This window comes from Xylocopa sonorina, chromosome 7 (assembly GCF_050948175.1).
Source record: "Xylocopa sonorina isolate GNS202 chromosome 7, iyXylSono1_principal, whole genome shotgun sequence".
Taxonomy (NCBI): domain Eukaryota; kingdom Metazoa; phylum Arthropoda; class Insecta; order Hymenoptera; family Apidae; genus Xylocopa; species Xylocopa sonorina.
This window is the reverse complement of record NC_135199.1, coordinates 7,539,761-7,551,206: the sequence shown is the minus strand read 5'-3', so window position 1 is coordinate 7,551,206 and position 11,446 is coordinate 7,539,761. Positions and strand designations below refer to the sequence as shown.

The 11,446-nt window shown below is 43.9% G+C and overlaps 1 protein-coding gene across 2 annotated transcripts; it reads left to right on the top strand.

The window, feature by feature from the left end:
- Window positions 1-9,607, top strand: Nt1 (Neurotrophin 1). 2 transcript variants are annotated; one of them, XM_076897823.1, is made up of 10 exons: window positions 1-86; window positions 4,242-4,400; window positions 4,494-4,637; window positions 6,451-6,553; window positions 6,824-6,947; window positions 7,472-7,633; window positions 7,837-8,001; window positions 8,416-8,735; window positions 8,811-9,087; window positions 9,262-9,607. In XM_076897823.1, exons 1-10 carry the CDS (start codon window positions 54-56, stop codon window positions 9,467-9,469), a joined length of 1,695 nt encoding a protein of 564 aa, XP_076753938.1. In that variant the 5' UTR covers window positions 1-53; the 3' UTR covers window positions 9,470-9,607. The 2 variants fall into 2 exon arrangements, with proteins under 2 accessions (XP_076753938.1, XP_076753937.1); XM_076897822.1 differs by having other exon boundaries at window positions 4,491-4,637.
- The last annotated feature ends 1,839 nt before the right edge of the window (window positions 9,608-11,446 follow it).

Sequence of the window (11,446 nt, the reverse complement as noted above, 5' to 3'; positions counted from 1 at the left end):
TGGTTTCGTGCGTCCAGAAGAAACGGGAAGATTTTCATGAGAGATCGGGAGCAATGACTGGACGAGGATTACTTTTCGTCACGGTGGTAAGAGATTGTAATTTCGTATTAATAATCTCGTCGATACTGCTCCGACAGTCTACGTTTTTACTTTCACCAATTCTTCAAGAACCGACTGAAACGTGTCCCTTGCATGCATAATTACGAGAAACTTCCGTTAACTTGATCCGTGACAGCATAATTACGGACATTATACAAATGACCCAATAAAGAGTAAACTACCCTTCTCAATACTTGACGAGCTCAGAGTACTCGGTCAAATAGTACTTTCTTCACGAATCTCTAGCAGAGCACATTTAACCTGGAAGCTACTCGTCGATTAAATTTATCGAGTAATCAACAGCAACTTTTGCGACAGCCAATAGTAAATAAAAATAGTTGAGAAGGTATTCGATCGTATCTTGGCGCAAAGATTAGAGATTTGGGTTCATAGAAACGAAGTAGACAGGGGGACCCCGTGTTTTCGTCGAGGAGCAGGTGACTGACTGCTTGTCTCGCCGCATCTGTTGGCTCAGTTCAGGTTAAGTGGAACACCCTTGCCTGGCCTTGATCCGCTAACCTGTCGGAACCAGGAAAAGTAAATGGATCCCTCGTAATTACCGCGAGTTCCCTCTCGCGTGCCAGCCAGCGAAAGACTTATCGATGATTATGAATACGAGATCTCGTTGGTCGAGCGTGTTGGAACGATGCAATTACGCCCATGATCGTTATCGAGGCAACACAATTGGCTTTTTCTTATCCGTTTAATCAATCAATTTGCTTAGTTTTTTTTTATTAGATGTTCCGAGAGAATTGGGTTACCCGCGTACGGCTCGATTGTGTGAAAGAATATTGCATATGTAAATTTAATATCTCGATCGCTAGGTCAGAAAGAAATTGGCTGCCATTATTCCAGATTTACATATTCGAGAGAATTATGTATTCTAACGGCGGTGGTCGGCAACAGTATCATTTAATTTATACAAGATCTACGCTCGATCGCCTCGAATTACAGTTACTCACGATTCTGCCTCAAATTTCACTGGAGATTCGTGACGATACCGCCGGGATAAACTGATGGTACCAGTTTAACGATACATAATTTACAACCCGCGCGTATCTTCGTAGTTCAATAAGCTTGGTGAAAGTTCTCGATGATAATCTAAGGTCTGGCCAAAGAAAGTTCCGTAATTCGAGGATATTAACCGCGATCAGCTTCTTTGACGTTGCAATGAAAAAGCGCGTTGTACCTTGTGAGGAAATTTTTGGAACACTGACACTATGAACACGCGTTCCTAGAAAGCCCACCATTTCTATTCTCGATTAACGCTTAAACGATAAACATTCGAACGGACCACTTCTTTCTCGTATTTACGACTCGTTGTAATACAAACCGCAGGTGTAACGACGACCGTGGTATTCGAAAGTTCTTGATTTCCTCGCTGTATAATTGGATGTAAACGATGCTCGTAATACCTCGCAATCATCGAATCGAACGCAACGATGAGATGATCAGTTTCGAGAAACCAAATGCTGAATAATGTAGACCAGTTTAACGTTATAACAGTGTTACAATTTCATAAAAAGGAGCTAGAAGTTGGTAACAATTGCGAGTTGATCTGTCGTTCGAGAAACAAGAGGGAAAGCAAAAGGTGCAGATCGCCATTAATTGATACGGTTCGAGAAACGAAACGGAGGGAAACGTGGTTCCACGTGGTTGAAATAATTAATCGTAAACGCGGGCGCGAGGTTGCAGAACATCCTGAAAATCGTATTGGCCAAGAATTGATGAGTAACCAACGCGATGCGAAGGAAAAAAGATCACTCGGAACAGTGAAATCGTAGCTCTTCCTTCTGGTGAGCATCATGGTTACTAGGTCAGCGCCGATTGCAAATAGAAGAGGATATGTTGGAATTTTCGCGTTTATAGTTATTTCACGTGGCATAATGGGTCCCCACGCGTGATCTTACGTCGACCGCTTCCTGCGCTCTAAACGTTAACGCTTTATTTTCGCATTCGTTGCCTGCAGCCTCGAGCGCAGCGAGATTCGTATCGAAACAAGAGAAACAAGAGGGATCCAAGTGTTTCTCGAGCATGGAATAAAAACTGGTTCTAATCTGTGAAGGATACGAGTAACATTAGTAAAAAAAATCGTGATTCGAGGCTGAGATAGGCTAAATCGTTGCCTTTGACGGTGTAAAAATCGATTACGTTAAATTAGATACGTTTCTGAAGAACTTGAGGCACATTTTGCTGACTGTACACTGACACGATTGATACGATACGATCTAATTTGATGTAGCGCTAGATAATTTACGTAGAAGTGACGTTATCGATAATTGAGATTGTGAAGTTAACAGTGGATACCATTTAATAAATTAAACTTCAATGAACAGCAGGTTTAGCTCGTGGAATTTAGTACAGCACGCGGAACGAAGAAATATCTCCGACGCGCGCAGTAGAATCATACCGCGAGTAGTCAGACTCAAGCGAAAACAGGAGGTTACAGATTTCTCGAAATTCTATCGAATTTAGTTAGCATAGAATGATATTGCTATGCATCGTTCGAGAAGATTTCATCGAATTTCACCTCGTTCTAGTATAACCTTGTTTCATACCAAATCGATTCTCAGTGAATTTATAGCCAGCCAATGAAGTTCCACGTGAAAACAAGTAAGTATAATTTCGATTTCCAACAAGTAGATGTTCAGCTAATTCACGAAGAGCAGACTCGTGGTAATTACTTTGATTCGATACCATTAGAAAGTGTTCCTCGAATCTCTCTATCAACGTGAAAGTGACGAAATTTTTCGTTCAGACGAAAAACGGAGACCAAGCGAACGTGATAGATGTAAATCACTATCGATCTCGTGTATCGTCGTTAATTATATACGCGCGTTGAACCGCGCAAATCGGCGAACCTTGCGAGAAACTTTCCATCGATCCTCCTGGCCGAGGAAAAATCCACGCGCACGAATTCCTCCTCGAAACGATCCGTTTGCTCGGGACTAGCCGCAGATTCAGAACAGAACGCGACTTTCACCGGTGCACGCGAATCGTATCCGTTCTTTTTATCATTCTTCTCTGCAGCCCGTGTCGCGCGACGGAAAAATCACGTAATCCCATTCGCGCCGACACGTGGGTCCGTTGTCGAGTTTCCAACGCGATTTCGCGGCGTTACGCGCCGTCATTTTACGACGGCACTTCCGCTGGTACGTACAGCGGCTCGCGAAAGCGGTCGAGCATTTGCAACTTCGAACAAGTGAGCTGAGACGCGGTCTCGAGGAGAAGCAGAGGGTTTTGGAGCGTTCCATCGACGACGCTTGAAAATTGTAGCAACAATTTCGAAGTCAGATCCCAGATACCGAATCGTAATCGAAATTAAAGTTTCTCCGTGGCTGATGCCTCCACTTTGGCGCGAACAAGATCTCTTTCGCGATAATACTCGATCCACAAGAACAAGAAGTTCGCTTGTTTCCTCGACGATCAATTCCCGCACGCATAATGGAGGAATTGTGCCATTGTGTCCCTTGGGAACCCTCGATCGTGTTATCCGAGGCGTACGCGTTACGATTACGAGAGGGAAAGGATCCGTTTCGAGCGGACGATCGCTCGAGACCGATAACAGGTGCGTTGTACTCTCCTGCGAGGGAGAGAGAGGACGGTACCTGTTTCGAAACAGGAATATCTTATTCCTTCGCTATCATAAATTCTGGGTTTCGCGTGGAATTGAAAAAGACCAGGAATTAATTAGGCATCCCTCGTCGTTGGTCCTGAGCGAAGATTAATATTCCTGTATGGTTTATTTTGCGGGATAAAATAATCGACGGTAGCTGTACGAGGATAAATAAAAGCTATACAGTTACACGATCATATCTGAGCGTCGAAAAACCTGAAATTCTGCGGAGATCGGATCTGGCCAGTGTTCAATTTAAATTTCACCTCTTCTTATCTTCCTCGTTGAATGCCGCATAAATGAAGACGAGTCAAGGATGCAATATAGAAAGTAAACGATAGTCCTCGAAGTGAAAATACGATCAATCGTCGAAGGGGGATTGGTCAGGCGCGCGCGTGGCTCGCGTAAGGAGGATAAGTCGATTACAGCGCGCGTCAGCCGGGATCTCTCGCTTGACCCACAATGTTATTTTCGGCTGTATTAACAAGATCATGGGAATACAGACGGGGTTCGTTTCGCTGTTCAGGCAGTCGTGCTACTGTCCTCGATTAACGCCGCCGCGGAGGAGGAATTCAAAGGCGACGTGGATCTTAACGACCGTAAAGAAGACAACGGGACCACGGTTGCATCCATTCAGATCGACGACGAGACGCCTAAGAATAGAACGGACAAACCGTGGGATAGCGTGAGTCGAACAGATTTCTTCTGCGCGTGTACAACTTTGATTGAAATTAATTTTCGTTGAGTACTTGAATTTTTTCTGAAACGAAAATAGCAGATGGAGAAGATTCGTGCTCTCTTGAGCAGCGGAGCTCGACGGAATGGTAGCAGGGAGCTGGCGCTACCGAAAAGCGCGGACATCGCGAAGGTTATAGCCGATGACGCCACTGGTGACGAGGAAACGCCGGAAGAATTGCCAGAGGTAAACGAAGTTTGGAAATTCCTTTGAAATAATATTTTTTATACTTGCCATTAAGCATTTTTTGCTCGACAAGAACAATTGTTGATGATTAACCTTTTGCGCTCGAATGGCGACTCTCACTCACCACGATGTTTCGCGTGACAACTCGAGCGGCTGTATTTATGTAGAATTTCGTTATCTCCAGTTGATAGAAGCGAAGTATTCGTTCGCAGAATAGGTCGCTTAGATTGTTTATGTCCTCGGTTGGGAAGTGACATTGTGACGTAAAATTCCTCTACGATTGTAGTCTTGAATACGACGTGTCTCGCTTCAGTACAGTTTCGACGATCGTATTAAGCACACGTATCGTGAAATTTTGTGCCACTCGTTTTATAGTTTTAATTGATCAGAAATGTGTCTATCCGTAATAGTGATGTAGTATCGGGTGTGAGGAATAGAAAAATTCGAGTAACAGACTAACTAGCAATTCAGAATATCTTGGTAAGTGTCTATGTAAAATATCACTCCAAACGCAACTATAGAACTTGAACTCCGATAATTATGTTTTCCAAACTGTAAACATAGATAATATATCAAAATATAACACTTCCGTATGTTAATTTCTACATAAATTCATTTATGCGCAAAATCGTCTCAAGTTGCAGCGTCGTTCAACCGAAAAAGTCGTCGAGCGCAAAGGGTTAAATGCCAATATGTATCTCTGCTACTAGATAGGATCGAATAGGAATAGCTGTACATCCATGGTATCCTTTTTTTATTCTAGAGACGACCCTGTTTCGATCGAGAGTGACGCGATGATAGTAAATCTTGCTTAAGCTTTCATTGGCAACGAGTTTTATTCGTTTATCTTGGCTGGTACCTAATATAGAGAATTGGCTTGCTTTATGTAAGCAGTAGCTACTCTATGGTAGACATTGATTTAACTTCGGTTGCTTTTATGGTCGCGTACGGTTCGACGAATTGCATCGACGATGGCAAACGCAAGATATCTCGTGCTGGTACGATAAATTTTCTCGCGATTATTCGAAAAGGGATACGCGAGGTACTCGTGAGTGAAGTATCTCGTTCGCGAACAAGAGAGTGATGAAAATAATTTCTGAAGCGACTTTCTGTTCAAGAGCGTGCACTTCTGAAGTGAACATTATAATATTTACCAGCTACTGATAAATGTTCTTAGAAAGTCGTGGTCAAAACCACCTTTCTACCGTAAATCATATAGAAATGTAGAATTTTGTCGCGCGCGAGCGTCGTTCCCGTATAATTACTTTAGCTCTCCAACTTTCTGCTTTTAACTGTACAAGTTTATTCTTCAAAAAGTTTCGAAAGCTTTGTCTGTTTCTCGTTCAAACAGCGGCACGTTTGCACGCGGCAACGTATCATTAGAAATCTGTGAGGTAAAATCGCGATCGCGTCTCCTCGATGCTTTCCGGACTGGACACTTTTGTCTACGATGACAGGGTTCGTTTTCTCGCGCGAGCACTTTCACGCGTCTTCGATCGACTCGTTCGAACTTAACACGGCGAAGTTCTCAGAGAACCTCGGGTGTAGCTATGCAAATTTATCAGAGGATGTTGGGAGAGCTTCCTCTCCGGACATTAATTAGCCGCTAGGCAAAAATGTATGCAGGGACAGGTGCAATTAAGATCTCTCAATGGATAAAAACGGTTGAAATTGAAATTGAAGAGTGACTAACGCAACGGGAGATAAAATTCAGCGAGAGAAACATTCTTTTTTTACTCGCTTCCGACGAAACAGAAAAATCAGCTTTTCTCGTAATCAGATTTAATCTGAAATCAACTTTCCTTTGTCGTAGCCGCAAGAACTGAGGAACACGAGACCCAATCTACGAAAACGACCCGTCTATCGACCACCCTCGAGAAGACCGTTTCCTCCAAATCGAAGAAACGTTTACGCAGGTGAATTACAGTTTCAATTGAATAATTGAAGAAAAAGCACGAAAAGCAAGAAAGTTTCTTGCGTTAGAAGCTATTAATCTCAGGCAAATAATAATTACCCGCAGGGGACACGTGAGATCTTGTTTTTCGTTCCCTGCAAAACAACGTAAACTGGATTCTCGTTCGCTGCCGCTCTGAAATTATACGATAACATAACGCTAATACGTAATCATTTGCTTCCAACGGTACAGATGACATAATTGAATAAAAAAAGCGACCATAATCTTGCAGATCTGTCCAGAACGCCTCTAATAAGACCGCCAAGGCGTCCCACGGAAATAAAACGAGATCCAACGGAGAAGGAATGCACTTTCTTCACGAAGACAGTTTGCCTGGAAGCGACCGATTATCCGCAGTAAGTTTCGTGACGTCGCCTGCCTCGCATTCATTTTTCCTCCCTGCGTTTCGACGATTACGCAACCGATCGTCGCGACTTTCTGTAACAGACGACAAGGGTTCGAGTTAATTAGGAGAGCGCTGTTTCACAATGGCGACGACATAATTCGCGGTCTCTCGTTGAAACGGAAGAAGAAAGCGCGCGGCACCGGTTTCCTGCGGTTCCGCGGGTTCGAATCCGTCCATTGCACAATGGCGGCCCGTGCTCGCGCGTTCTCATAACAACGTACCTCGGTTTTTAATCGACGCGACGGGGAAGGAAATCGTGCGGCAGTCGGCGAAAGCATCGACTTTCGTTTCCGTTTCCCCGTTTCTTACGGTGGGACCTCGTTAAACTGTGGGATAACGCGTCTCGAGGGGTCTCTCGTTCTTAATTGCTCGGTTGTATAATTTTTGGAGCAAAAATTGTTTCATCGATGTTAATGTCCCTTTGTTAATTGGACTTTTAATTGCGCTGATCTCAATCGTGCGAAATTCTTTTAGCGAGGCAATAACCAGGAGCTTGAGGAGCAACAAGGAGATGGTGGCCGCTTTGCTGACTGACTATAAGTCGCAGGATTTCGACGAGTCCGCGGAAAGTCTTCCGATTGCGTTGCCTTTGGAAAATAAGTACGAGAATCGATACGAGAGCAACGAGATCAGAAGGTGAGATCAACGAAATTGGAAAATATTTTGTAATGTTGAAATTTAGTATGGTTGTACGCCTGTTGAATGAGACTAACTGGACAACGATGCTGAATGTTGTGGCAGTGTACCAGGGGTTTGAATAAATCCGCTTTGTTTAATAGAATTTTAGTATTACTATTTATAAAATTGCGTTAAATCGTTTAAATTGCTCACTTTTATAGGAGATCGGACACCAGTTCATCATTTGACAACATCGAAGAGGGATTCACGTGTCCATCGGTGATAAAATACGCGCGTCCGCAATTAGCCAGAGCCGCTTCAGGAATTTGGAAATACATAATAAACACCGGCGAACACACGCAAACTTTACGGCTGGAGAAATGCTCGTAAGTTAAACGCGACTGCAATTAATTTGCCTACACCAAGCGTCGCCAGAAATAAAAAAGCAACGTACCATAAAGTTTCTTCTGCTTGAACTGGATTGCTTAATTACAGTTCAACAGAGGTTGCCTTCTTTACTGAAACGTCCAGTTTCGTTTACCTTGGTTTTTCGTTCCAAAGGTGTATTTTTACATTTGATTCGCCTTAATTGGCCTAACGTTTTCATAGTGAAACGCATTGAAGAATCTTCGATATGACTTTGCGATAAAAAAGTGTGAATAAAATATATCGTTTGCGGCGTAAGAGTTGGATACTTTTCTCTTGCGATAAAAATGCCGCCTCGCTTTCGACTACAGTGCGACATCGAATGATTTAAGGGAGCAACGGATAAGGTAGTTGATGACGTTCTTGAATTTCAGGAACCCACAGCTAAGCTGCTCTTTCATCTCTGAAAATTATCGATCCTCCTGCGTGCAAGTGTACAACTATCACAGACTCCTCACGTGGGACAACAAATTGGGCCTGCACATGGACATCTTCAAAGTGCCATCGTGCTGCAGCTGTCACGTGCACGGTTACTCGGACATTTTCCCGCCGCATCAGAACGATCCACCACCCAGGGTCAAGGAATCGTTCCCCGGTTCTGATTTCGTCACGAACGACCAGAAAGACGAGTACGAGGATTCACCAAAATTGAATTACTTCAACAAGTTGGGGAATACTTTCGACGCTAATTACGGTAAGCGAAACAATAGGAACTATTAGTGAAGGAGTGTAAAAGAGAAAAATGTTAAAAATTTCTTGAAAATCGCAGGCTCGAACAACAAGAAACCAATAATTGAGATCGCACCCAGTCGACCAACTTTTACCCTTCCCGTGAGAACGAGGCCAAAGAAGCCTTCGATTGCAAGCGCAAGGCCATTCGATAAGTTACCCCAGCAACACGCGCCAAACACGAGAGCACCAGGTTACACTGGGCCATTGATGAAGGGTTCCAGACCAACCAGAAACAACAGGCCACTCTATAGGAGAGAATCTTTGTCCTACATCGAGGAACAACCTGAAACAGCGAACAGTACGATACTAAATAGGTAACTGTTACCAATAAGAAGTCTATAGTTCGCAGTTCTTACGTAGATACAGGTGTGCCAGAAATAGTTTGAATCGAAACTAAAATTTCGAATCGCAATGGCTCCCGTATTTAAATAGCAGGCACGTGAGATTTCAATTTCAGATTGAAAATTGAACACTTTCGAATTATGCAGATACAGCCAACCGTACGATTTGGACATGGATGCCACGTCCAGGCTACAAAATGGCGGTTTCGACGACGAGTACCAAGAGCCTCAGAGGCGGATCAATTATAATTACCACCCGATTATCGACTTTTTCAGACCGGAGGCGATGTCGCTGCACACGTCTGATACTTCCTCGGATCAGAACGATTCGTGGAAACCGATGATAGCGTCTTGAGCGTTGTTCCGCTTGTATTCGGAGTACCTGATCGTTCCCTTCGTTCGCGGGGAATCGAAATTCTCGAGCGTAGCTCGTCTACTAACACTTAATTGTCCGCGAAGAGGCGAAAGTATTACATACGTATTACACACTAGAAGTAGACATTATATACTATTACTTATCTCATAATTTACTACTTGACATACTCGTACGTATCCACTGGCGTCCAATTATCTCGATTGGTAATTCTTTCGTGCGACGCGTCACGTCGATTAAGAAGCTTACCTAAATTCGCAGAACTCGAATTCTGCGATCGTGCAGCGTTCGACATAACCGGAAGAGAATGTTCGTCGTTCGTAGAAGTGTTACAAGCACGTTGGGCAGGTGCAATTGTAAACGCGTTCTAATTAAGCGCGGCTCGATCAATACCGCGAGAATTTTATCTAACATATTTATTGTTTTACACGTTTATTATTTATAAATCATCGTTGACGAATTGAATGTCCGCGCATCATTAAATAAACGGCGCAGCAACGATCCTTCGACGATCATTTTCCTACCATTATTTTATACATCCCCCGCTAACAAAGACACAAGAAATAACCAGCTTATTTCTAGACGCTGTTTCTAAACAGCCTCATTTTTTATTCCTCGTTACCCAATGCTTCAATTATCTTTCCTAACGCCTCTGTTAATATGTTTTGCTTGACTCGTTACGTAACAACCGTCATAACTCTATCAGTGTAATGCAGAATCATTTGAGATGAACGCATCGATAGGATTTCTTCGATCGATATTGAGATGCCTCCATCGTACAGTCTGACGCCTCGAGTTTAATTTTAATTACAAGGTTTCCGTGAACATTCCAAAGTAAGTAAATAGCGTTTAGAAAAAAGGAAAAAAACGCAGAGATCAGAAAAACTGTTTCCATTTATATTTGACGCATGCCTCGCGTTGCACGATGAGTACTGATCGACCGTCCCGTTGCAGCAATGTTAAACGCGGCTGGCGATCCTGGGCACTGCGATCCACAGTCAAGAGCATCGAGAGCGTTTTGCTTAGCTCACTCGCCTGTAAATCGTTTGTTTCGCTTGCCAAGCTTTCTGCGGAGGCGATTGCACCGGGCTCTTTCCGCGTTCGAGCCGCGAAGCGTGTCCTACGAGCCGGGGCCCTCTCCGCTCCGCTGGCCACGGATGAAACCTTGTCGAGAGACGGCGATCCTAGAAACGAGGCTCTGCCGCGGGAATCGAATGCCCAGTCCCTCTTTCACGGCTGACGGGACCCACGGATCGCCTGCGATCTCGAGACAGCGGAATGAAAACGGCGTGAATTGCAAATTTTTCTTTCACCTTAATGCTTTAATACTCGATCGCATGCTCCGATGTGAACGGTTTTTTTCTCAAGAATTATTAATACTACGAGCTTCACTGAACTGCACGCACAATTCCACAGCTTTGGTCTCGGTTCTAGCGACATGAAACTGTTGCAATCGCGGTCCTAGAAAAAGTCCATCGACTAAACCACGTTACTTCTTACCGTGAATCCGGCTAAAAACGAAATCTGGATATTTCGTTCTTTTAATGTAGACTGGTATTTGCGAAATTTCGTGCTCGAAAAAATTAAGTATCCGTAAAGTAGAAACGTCGCACGGTTGTTCGATCAGCCTCGAAAGTCCGCTGAAGAGAAGTGAAACAACGCCGTGAGAAACGATCGCGAGGGACGAAGGTGAAGGTGCGCAAAAACCGAGTCCTCGTCTCTGCGATACGAGAGACACTTGTCGCGTTTGGATTTGGCGCGAATTACCAAATCGGCAGAAAGTGTGGCGCGACGGAGTGGAGGGAAGAAGAAGAAGCTGAAAAAATGGAAGAACAACGCGCCCAGTGTGCAATTAGTGCGTCGTGCACGATCACGTAGATTTCTTTATTCCCTTTCCAGTGAAACGATCCACCGTGGGGCTCAATCGAGAGTGACAGAACCGTTCAATGTTCAGGCCTG

Coding starts and splice junctions, on each gene's coding strand:
- Nt1 (XM_076897822.1), top strand. CDS start 54: ATGACTGGACGAGGATTACTTTTCGTCACGGTG. Junction 6,948..7,471: donor GAAGCGACCGATTATCCGCA/GTAAGTTTCGTG, acceptor AAATTCTTTTAG/CGAGGCAATAACCAGGAGCT. Junction 7,634..7,836: donor GAGAGCAACGAGATCAGAAG/GTGAGATCAACG, acceptor TCACTTTTATAG/GAGATCGGACACCAGTTCAT.